The sequence below is a fragment of the Channa argus genome, chromosome 13 (assembly GCF_033026475.1).
Source record: "Channa argus isolate prfri chromosome 13, Channa argus male v1.0, whole genome shotgun sequence".
In the NCBI taxonomy this organism is placed as follows: Eukaryota; Metazoa; Chordata; class Actinopteri; order Anabantiformes; family Channidae; genus Channa; species Channa argus.
Window position 1 is genome coordinate 17,391,939 of NC_090209.1, and position 10,108 is coordinate 17,402,046.

At 41.5% G+C, this 10,108-nt stretch overlaps 3 protein-coding genes across 6 annotated transcripts in view; all 3 read right to left on the reverse strand.

Moving 5' to 3' along the window:
* The window catches only part of acot7 (acyl-CoA thioesterase 7), a 48,227-nt gene extending 46,366 nt beyond the window's left edge, over positions 1–1,861 (reverse strand). For 3 of the 4 annotated variants that reach the window (XM_067527940.1, XM_067527939.1, XM_067527938.1), the window contains exons 1-2: positions 1,712–1,860; positions 1,158–1,334 (exon numbers count right to left, since the gene is read on the reverse strand). In XM_067527940.1, coding sequence (XP_067384041.1) covers positions 1,158–1,207 — 50 coding nt within the window. In that variant the 5' untranslated portion in view covers positions 1,208–1,334; positions 1,712–1,860. Of the gene's footprint in view, positions 1–1,157; positions 1,335–1,711 lie in introns of all 4 variants that reach the window. The other variant, XM_067527937.1, reaches the window with a different exon arrangement.
* Positions 1,862–2,306: 445 nt separating this feature from the next.
* On the reverse strand, positions 2,307–3,765 carry LOC137140305 (transcription factor HES-2-like). The gene is made up of 4 exons (XM_067528590.1): positions 3,639–3,765; positions 3,444–3,539; positions 3,244–3,331; positions 2,307–3,145 (listed from the first exon to the last, which is right to left on the reverse strand). The coding sequence occupies exons 1-4, from the start codon at positions 3,732–3,734 to the stop codon at positions 2,823–2,825; spliced, it is 603 nt and encodes a 200-aa protein (XP_067384691.1). The 5' UTR covers positions 3,735–3,765; the 3' UTR covers positions 2,307–2,822.
* Positions 3,766–8,391: 4,626 nt separating this feature from the next.
* On the reverse strand, positions 8,392–9,856 carry LOC137139864 (transcription factor HES-2-like). The gene is made up of 3 exons (XM_067527699.1): positions 9,564–9,856; positions 9,274–9,457; positions 8,392–9,164 (listed from the first exon to the last, which is right to left on the reverse strand). Exons 1-3 carry the CDS (start codon positions 9,807–9,809, stop codon positions 8,830–8,832), a joined length of 765 nt encoding a protein of 254 aa, XP_067383800.1. The 5' UTR covers positions 9,810–9,856; the 3' UTR covers positions 8,392–8,829.
* Between the last annotated feature and the right edge of the window lie 252 nt (positions 9,857–10,108).

Sequence of the window (10,108 nt, forward strand, 5' to 3'; positions counted from 1 at the left end):
CAAGTATAGGAAGGTTTTTGAAGTAAAATTTGTTCATGAAAAAAATTTGTTATGGGCAAACACATAAAGCTTCATATTTTGACATTAAACAATCATACAGTCAGTAATGCATCAGTGAGGTTCCGTCACTGGGAACGGACAGGCATTACCAGCATTGCAGTCACACGTCACACTTAATTCTGAGTGAGAGGAGTGGTTGTACTCATTGAAAAGTCACAGCATGATAGGAGGCTCTGGTTGAGAATAATACACACCCACGTTTTTGACCTGAACGTGAAAGTATGGTCTTTATGCTCAGTTCAAAGGGGGAAAAGTAATTATAGATCACAAAATAACATTACTGGGCAAACTGTGTAAGAAAAAATAAAAAGAAATTAATTTAAAAAATTGTGTTGGTTAAAAACGTTTTGACATGTGACAACACTACAACAACATGGGTCAAACGTCACATGAAATTTGAAACACCTACTGTCACAGAGCTGCATGGCTCCACCTACAGGTGAGCACAGATACAACCAACCCCCCATGCTGCTGGGAAATGAAGTCTACTCATTGCAAAGGCATTTTAATAGGTAGCAGTCATTACCAATCTATTATGCACAGCTGGATGTGGGTTTTCACTGCTCTTCTTTATGGAAACAAATATGGAGACGACTACATGCGCAGTTTAACGACACGGACCAGGCGAACTATGTAGCCTAACTACACGACACAAATCATTTATCCTACGTTATAAAATGCAACTTTTATCAGAGTTTGGGTAAAACGATAGCGACCTTAATTTGTCCTTGGTATTCTCAGTGTTTCTACCGGTGTTGAGGTCATCACATACGGCATGCGACAGAGACGGTCCGCGCCTCTGCCGGAAGCCCGCATGCTCAATAACCTGAAAACAACCCTTCAAAATCATCATAAAGTAGCCAGAAATAAAGCTTTGTCGATCACCGACGGGACACCGACGACATGAACATACAGACAGTGGCGTTTTGTGTCGCCAACGTGAAGATATGGAGATTATCTGTGTGATCACAGAGAGACGCTCACGCAATGACGCCGGTAGCCGCGCCGGTCTCGTCATTTGTCCATCAACAGCACATATTAATTAGCATGTGTAGGCTGCTCGTCCGTGAGTTAATGTGTCCCATTTAACGTCTTACCGGCATAGTTGCAGGGGGGATGCTGCTTCGCGTGCCTGCCGTGCCGACATGATGGCGAGGATAAGCTCTCGGGGCTCGTTGGTCTCGTGTTGATTCCTGTGTGATGTGAAAAGGAATCAGAAACCTCCGGTGTCCGCCGGCAGGTCTGATCACAGTCTGTCTGAGAAATGACTCAGCCTGGGGGGGGGGGAGAGACTAAACATAAATACTCAAGTCAGGGTGTAGAGGCCGGTGGTCCAACAATTATACAGTCCAGATGTCGTTGTATGATAAAACAATGAACATTTTACGTTCCACAATTGAGCTGAGAGGAAGATAATACCACAGAACAAACCGTCTGCTCGCTGAAATAGCTAAAACGGAAAATCGCCTGCCTAAAATTCTCAACCAATCAGCCTCAAAACCTTCAAAGGAAAAAACTTCAAAGGCAATTATGCGATGTCATCGATACATTTATAAATACACTTAATTTACCTAACCCTTTCACGACACAGTGTGACTATAGGAAAAACAAAAGTAGAACAAATACAGAGAAAAGCCTTGTTCGCTCTTACAGAGGGTTCGTGTGATGTAACTAATTTGTTTTGCAAAACCGTTTCATCCAAAGTGTTTTAAAATAGGCAAAGCATATTCAAGGCTAAAGTCCGAAGTAAAACGAAAGCCACTTTTCTTTTTGTGTGTAGTAACCGGTTCCTTTTAAACACAAAAACGGGAAAGTCAAGATTGTGCAAGAGAGATAAGAAACTGCAAAGTCAATGCCTGCATCCATCAGAGGAGGGCAGCAGAGACCGCGTTTCAAAGTAAGGGGGCAGTATTTCCCGTCACCTGATCGGGTGCGTTAGACCACAGCATCCATCCGAAAATCACGAGTAACGGTTTTTAATCTGCTTCCGCTCGACAGATGTGACGTCCACGCTTTTGACCATTAAACAGATGTTTAATGGTCGTTACCGCATGATAGCACTTTACATCATATTGCCTGCTCCAAGCTCAAAGTCTGGGTAAATCATTTTGTTCTCCGTTTTCCCCGTTTCTTATTTCATTAGAAATCACAGTAACTCTGTGTGTCAGTAATTCTCCTTTGTGTGGCCATCATACAACAGTGCGTAATATTGTAGCAAAAACGTATTTCTACAGTAGTGTGGAAACGAAGAGGCTACACAACATATGACCACGACATCGTAGTTTTATTTGTGTTTATATAGCATATATACAACATTTGCTGAAAATAGCAAAAAATAAAATACATCCCAACAGAGATACTTAGAGTGACACAAAAAACGTCTACACACTTCATTTACACAGACTTAAAATCAGTGCAAATTCATACATACACTGACCCTTTGGGTCTTACGGGGCTGTTTCAATAGCCCTTCATCACTTAGTCCACAAAGGGGACTAAATATTTAACGTATACATACATGCAGATTAAAAATACGACTGTCTAACCTTGTCGACTTATACGGGACAACAGACTCGTGCGCAAAAACATAAGTATATAATACTCAACCGATGCTATTTAGCGATGAATTCTGGCCTTTCATCAACAAAAACGAGGCAGTAGATCACTGTGTGTATTTACAAGTGATGCCATCTCATCAGGTTGCCTACTTTTCAGTCTGTTTGCAGGCTTTTAGGAGATTGGGCCACTTTAACTAGAGAAATCTACCATGGTCTCCACATGGCGGTGCTGACAGTCTGCAGGCTCGGCTGCGCTCCTGCTTGAGCCACCTCACTGCTGCTGCTGCGGGACTGGCTGGAGCTGAATCTGGATTTGAGGCGCACGATTGTCTGTTGGATTTGAGGAATGGTCTTGGAGCTGTGAGCGCAGCAGTTCAAGCAGGTTGGGGTGATGGTGGTGGAGAGGGACCGCTGGATAAAATCGTTCACCCGTTCGCACGCGTCTTGATCCAAGCTCGTTTGTGGAATCAGCGCGGAGACGCGCTGGAGGCAGGCTTTGTAGCCGTCTCCGTAACTGTCTGTGGGATCTGAGAAGGCAACCAAATGTTAGTTTCATTGTTTGGAAACGAGAATTCCATTGACTTTTTATGAGCAAAAGTGATGAGCAAAAGGATCCATAACTTACTTTTGGATTTTATTGGGGGAATGTCGCTGAGAAATCTCACGGTCATTTCCAGGATGTCGGCTTTCTCAAGCTTGGAGTAGCGATTCTTCTGGAAAAAAAAATAGAAAATGCAAATGTTAAACCCAAGCTTAAACACTACTTTGACTTTGGTATTTCTGCAAACTTTTGAGGCATTTATTCAGACGTGTGGAGCAACTTACATCTCTTCCCGTGAGAGGAAGGATGAGGCTTTTCAGATGGTGCAAGCTGTCGTTGATACGGGCGCGCCTTCTTTTTTCCATCAAAGGCTTCATAGTCTAAACATTACACAAAACATTTAGTATTCCTGCATTAAATTGAGTGCACGGTACATTGCAACTGAACAAATCGAAGTAAAATCTAGAGACATTAGTTACCTTTCTGAGCTCAAGAGCCTCTTTTCTTTTTGCCACAGTTAGCCTTGGGGGAAAGGACTGAAGAGCTTCACAAGTCGTGTTTGGAGACATTTTCATCGTCGTCTTTTTGTCAGAGAAGTGTCCAAAACAGAAGTCGGGGAATATCTCTCTAAAGGCGGAGAGCTGCGGTATATATATCCAAGTCTGTGGCGTCAGTCTTCGTGCGTCACTGGTACGCCCCCAAGCCGACAAAAAACTATTTGGACAGACCACGTATTTGATGAAAACAACAGAAAGGCAATTCAGTAAGATAACCATCTGTTTTCTACCCAAATCCAAGCGTAACAACTGCAGTGCGTGTCTGCGTTATGATCCATAGCCTAAATTAACAATAATCTGCGTCAAGAAGCTGCAGAAATATGTGCGTAAAGAACCTATGGAGCACCACATGCGTACTCGGCAAATACCAAAACTAGTTAATTCTTAAATTTTTCTGTCATTTTTAAATGTAAAAAAATTGTGTTCATTATGCCATTAACAGTACATGAAACAGATAGTGTTTTGTTATATAAATATATATATATATATAAATCTATATAATACATTGTAAATACGCAGTGTTCAGATGTGAACAGTGAACAAAATAACAAAATATTGAATAAATATGATAAAACATTCATTTATGTTGTGATCGGACTCTAAAACATATCAGACTAATACAAAAGTTTACTGTAACAATAATTTGGTTGGCATAATCATTCGTATTTGGTGGTCTGTCAAACATCCTGCCAAACCTTTTTATTATTGTGTGTGTGTGTGTGTGTGATTATTGTAGGTTTAACTACATATTTTTTAAAATAATGCTTCAAATTATAAACAAATGCACACTTAAAACACCAGGGTGCAATACATATACTTCTGCCATAGAGGGCAGGTTTGCGCGTATGGAAAAGTTTCCACAGAGATAAAGATTCACATACCCAAGCCACGCTACTTTCAAATAACATCTGTTCTTAGATTTTGACAACAATAGTTTTTGCATATGACGTACTTAATGCAGCTTTTGCCTGGGAGGGGTCCCTACCTGTAGGGTGCACCCCCTATGCCCCCGTCTCACGCACGGTGGAGGGTGATGATAACCAGACAGTGGTGGTGAAGCAGCATGGTCTTCAATAACAAAAGCCACTGCGGAATATAAAACAAGCCTATAGATTTGAACTATCTGGCGTTTTAAATACTGTATAAACGCTGTTTAAAACTTTGCACTTGTGGATAGTAAACTATTAATTACCTGACAGGGATTAATCAAACGTTGAACGGTAGCTCTGAGTTTTCAGATTTCAAATAAAAGCTGCAGATACTTGACAGCCCATCACATATCACTGAACTCGGGGGAACCACGCGCGCAGCACGCGCCACGGGGAGCAGATGGCTGTCTGTTACTGAGCCTTCAACTTCATCCCCAAACCTCCACGACCCCTCCCCCTACACGACACCAGCATCCTGACCAGCCCCGGTCCCTACATGGATCTATCACGTCCATGCGCACGCACACGCACACACATACACATACTATTGCATGTGCGCAAACTCTTCATCAACCTTTGACACGCACGATACTTGAGCTCCACGCAGTTTTGGCGTGGGTATCCCATCTGCATGTTTTTGATGGGTCCAGGTTGTTAGTGTCCAACTGAAAGCAACCATTCTCGCCCCCCTGTTTGGAAACTCCGTGATGCAATTGTCTCCTTACGCTTGACTCATGGATATTTTGGCGTCCAAGCTATCATGAAATCATCTGCTATCATCTGTTGATGGGGATGAAAGATGTTTGACTGAGAGAAACCTTGTCCGCCGACAACCCGCGTTAAATATAAAATAGTTCACACTGAAAACGGACAATGATTCTAAACAACCTGGTAGCGGCAGCTCTGTTCTGTGACGGTAACCATGTCCCAAAAAAAGAAACTAATGTCGACTAATATAAAGCAAACATACAATAGATTCAGAAACTATTGTAAATGAAGCAGCCTGGCCAAGGCAAACAGCTTTGCAGAGACTAATCAAAAGTCTCCTGTTAGTTTTCCAATAAGATGTTTGTCTTGTGTAAGTTGTTAATTTTGTGCACATGTTATCTCGAGATTATTCAAAATGAAAAATAAAGTCTACAGAGTCGAAATGTGAAAGCACACACGTGTTGCCCTCAAATTGAGAGGCACACTTGCTGCACGCGTTCTGTGCCGAGCCGCTGGGATGGAGGGATCATGATGGGGAGGGGAGGAGGGAGACTTTTCCTGAGTTTTGCTCTTACGGTTAGAGTCCTCTTTTGTCTTTTTCAGCAAATTCGGCGTCGGTAACCCATCTGTGCAGGCAGGATAACAGTGCGCTTTGTCTGAAAATGTTCCGACACTTCATGGGAATTAGGTGTCTCCTGCGGGCGACGGGATGGGGGAGAAACAGCGAGCGCCTTTTAGACCATTGGGAAGTATTCTGAACACATTTTGATCTTCATACGTGTAAATGAGCAATCCAGAAGAGAACATGTTGATGATATATAATTATTCACTATTTAAATGTTTGCGTAAAAAGATTTGGTTGTTAACTTTGTGGATGATCTTGCGGTTTTGCTATAAAATAATGACCATTAGCTGCATCATTTCATTTTCTTTGTTAGGCTTAATCACTGTGTTCTACTTCAATAAATCCAGTAAAACCTGTGAAAATGTCCACATTAGGCAGTAAGATATACCATGAGCTAAAAATATTGTTCATTGCTATATTAAGTAGTATAAGTATTTTCTCTTAGAAGTTATTATGTTCAGAACAACAAATTAAAAGGGTATTTGATGTTGATAATATTACACTGACAAGCAAATGCATTTATTTATGTCAAAGTGAAAACAGATCTCCGCAGAGATCACAATTACACAGTTAAATAAACAACTTTGTATGTATTCATCTTCATCCACAGCTAAATTGCAGTATTAGGCACAGGCAGTATTATCCAGATGTATTATCTGGAACAAAAAGGAAAATACTAGTGAGTGAAGTAGAAAGTGAGTGAGAAGCCATAAAAACGAGAAATATGATTCAAAGGGAGTTTTAAGATTCATATGCTTCATTTGAAGCAACAACAGAAGCTGACCGGATGCTTCGCCAGCGTGATGGGAGAGTGGTAAATAAATTCATCTAAAAAAAACAACACCAAAAAAAAACCAATATCAATTTGTCAAAAGACACATGACAGACCACTACACTAAAGATGGTGGCAGTACGCAAGATTGTGATGACTGATAAATGCTGCAAAATACAGGATCATCAGGGAGGAATTCCAGATCTAAACCCCTCTGAGCAGCAGTGTCTGGAGTTGACACTGTAAACCTGACAGAGTTTGAGCTGATTGTCAAAGTCCAGGGAAACCCATCCGCAAAAGGTTCACCCACTACGTACTGACATGGCAACTTGGAAAATAATTACAAATACAAGTAATTGTAATAATTTTGCTTTGAGAGGATTTGTTTAACATTTAACATTTCGGTTTAACATTTTGAATAAATTTTCACGTGGCTTCATGTCTCTGATTAGGAGACATAAAAATCATGAAACATAAATTATGTGGTGGATACTTCCTAAATAAACAGTGTTGATTTCCAAATTTGTATAGTTGGTTCAGTTTCCCAGTACTTTTTAGACAAGGAGGAAAAAAATGTGAGACATCCCATGTCTAAAAATTGGCAAAAAAGTCCAAATACAAACAAAAGCTCATCATAAGATGTCTTCAAATTCAGTCCACGATCTGTGCAAAAGCAAATCACAGGTTCAGCTGAACATAATGACTTAATGCAGTGCTGTAAAAAAATATTTAGCTCCCTCCTGATTGCTTATTGTCTGTAGCTCATAAACTTTCATATCTTTATAATAAAAAAGCAACCACGAGCAAACAACTCAGCTTCTGGTCCGCACTTCAAACCAAACTACAAACCTTTAATTTTATTCTTTGTTATATTCTTCATTCTCTGTTTGTAGACAGAATTTGCAGATAATCACTGTCTCTAAATGTTTATAGACAGTTATTGACAGGGTCACTTACTGTGGATTCTAAGGAGAATACACCCAGAAAAGACAAGAGCAGGGGGTCTAATATTTTTCCACTGTATGCAAGAAACACAAAGAGTTTACAGTGAAAAGGTGCAGCGCAGTTTGATAGTGAGCCAGGAAGGAAAAATGTGTTTAAGATACTGTGAGTTGGTTTAATCAAGAATTAATCCAATTTGTGACTTTTGTGGGTTGTTTAAATATGTTTTATTTTGGTCTAAAGCAAGAAGTTCATATGTACACTTGCACACACACACACACACACACACAGACACTATTTAGTTGGCCTGTAAATGTTTTACTCTCCTACATAAAAAATTTGGGGAACTGCCAACTATTAAACATAATACACTTTGTTAAGCCGCTGGGAAACAGTTGTTGGCTGCGTCAAACGTGTCATTGAAATTCACCACTGCGGTAATTTCAGTGTGTGTCCCATCACACAACCAGTCCAAATTCTTCCCACCAATTTGGCGGCAAAGAGAAGAGCCTCGCATCACCAACAATAGAGCAGCTGCTCATCAGCATCAATAGGCTGAGGATGACCTGTGGCTTTATGCGTTTGCGCGCCTTTTTTATTCCCTTTAGTGCTGAGACTTTTTCATTCAGATGTCTGATTAATGACAAATTTTAGACCCTCATCCCACCACAACATATAAAGATCACACAACACAGAAAATTGCAATGAGTGTACATTTATTTAAAAGCTTTTGTCAATGGCAAAACATTGTTTTTCTTTATCAGTGAATAAAAATCCTATTTAACACATAGTGTTTACAGACTATTCTGTTGCACAGACCAAAATACTTTTAAGCCCATCGTGCAAACCTCAAACAAAATAACCCTTGGGGTTTTACAAAAGTGTTGTCTACAACCCGTATCTTTGACACCCCAAAGAGGATTGCATTTTTTAAAGCTCACAGACTTTACACTTCTTATGGGATCTGTGCTCGTGTGCCCTCTGGCATTTAACGCAAGATGAGCCAAATGCTGAATTAAATTAATACACAGCAACTTTGACAATTCGTCTTCTTAATAACAACGACTACAGGTGTTGGAATGAAACTAGCAAAAACAACATCCAAGAATAATTACAACACGTAGATTTTCATCTAATCTACCACGGTCTCCACATGGCAGCGCTGACAGGCTGCGGGCCTGGCTGCGCTCCGTTGGGAGCCCCTGGGGCTCCGCTACTGCTGCGTGACTGTCTCTCTGGTCTGGAGCCAAAGCTGGATTTGAGACTCTGGATTCTCTGTTGGATCTGAGGCAGATTCCTGGAGCTTTGCGCGCAGCAGTTCAGGCAGGTTGGCGTGATGGTCGCGGACATGGACTGCTGGATGAACTCGTTCACCCGCTGGCACGCGTCTTGATCCATGCACGTTTGGGGAAGCAGAGCGGAGACGCGCTGAAGGCAGGCTTTGTAGCCGTCTCTGTAACTGTCTGCAGAGGCTGGGTAAGAAAAGAAGAGGTTTGGTTAGTGTCCGGAACTGCTTTCGAATCTTATGTGAGTTAAGATGTTTTGTGCCGTTCATCTAGTAGTTCGAGAGACGATGCTCACCTTTGACTGGGGTGGTGGGAAGGTCTCTGAGGAACCGGACTGTCATTTCCAAAATATCAGCTTTCTCCAGTTTGGAGTAACGTGCGTTGTCTTTGCCAACCAGAGGCAGGATCAGGCTCTTCAGATGACTCAGACTGTCGTTGATACGAGCACGTCTTCTCTTTTCCAGCAGGGGTTTCAGAGTCTAGAAGAAACAGTTGAAATGCGTTATTAGGCGGCACTTTTAAGAATGAAACCAGGAAACACTTCCAACTCAATAAACAGCTCTGAGGTGTTTATAGTTTTCTTACCTTTCTTAGTTCGTTGGCTTGTTTCCTCTGGGCCACGGTGGACCTAACAGGGAAGGGCTGGTTGGCGTCAGTAGCGATGCTGGGACTCATTTCGTTTGCTGCTTGTTGATGTGATTTTAGAGGGGAGATTTTTGCTCTTTGAGCGGCTTGGCTGAAGTGTGAGGCAGAGCTGGTGAGGCTCCTATTTATGTGGGTCCGGCGCGTCAGAGGGGAGGGAACATAAGCCATTGTGCTGGGGGTTGACATGAGAGGCGATGCCTTTGGGAGTTGAGTAGAGGTCCTGTCTGGACCATCTGGTCCCACTGGGGCCCTGTCTCTACCGCTGGTATGCGGGTTTTTGTTACGATGTTGCGCTTTACTCCGTTTAAAATGTGAAGCTCTAACGTTCATCTTTGATCCAATAACGCACAGAAGCCTTGTATTGATGTTGCATGTTGTTCCTTAACATGTAGTTTATTCAGTTGTATTCAAATGTTGTTGTTGTGGTTTATATAATAAATACTTTTTCGCGTGGCTTTTATGAAATTATTAATAACGTTATATAT

What these genes read in the sequence shown, in the direction of transcription:
- LOC137140305 (XM_067528590.1), bottom strand. Translation starts at nt 3,734, where the DNA reads ATGAAAATGTCTCCAAACACGACTTGTGAAGCTCTTCAGTCCTTTCCC. An exon ending in TTCCTCTCACGGGAAGAGAT is followed by an intron (nt 3,332 to 3,443) that starts GTAAGTTGCTCC and finishes TTTTTTTTCCAG; the next exon opens with AAGAATCGCTACTCCAAGCT. An exon ending in TCCCCCAATAAAATCCAAAA is followed by an intron (nt 3,146 to 3,243) that starts GTAAGTTATGGA and finishes TTGCCTTCTCAG; the next exon opens with ATCCCACAGACAGTTACGGA.
- LOC137139864 (XM_067527699.1), bottom strand. Translation starts at nt 9,809, where the DNA reads ATGTCAACCCCCAGCACAATGGCTTATGTTCCCTCCCCTCTGACGCGC. An exon ending in AAGCCAACGAACTAAGAAAG is followed by an intron (nt 9,458 to 9,563) that starts GTAAGAAAACTA and finishes TGTTTCTTCTAG; the next exon opens with ACTCTGAAACCCCTGCTGGA. An exon ending in TCCCACCACCCCAGTCAAAG is followed by an intron (nt 9,165 to 9,273) that starts GTGAGCATCGTC and finishes TTTCTTACCCAG; the next exon opens with CCTCTGCAGACAGTTACAGA.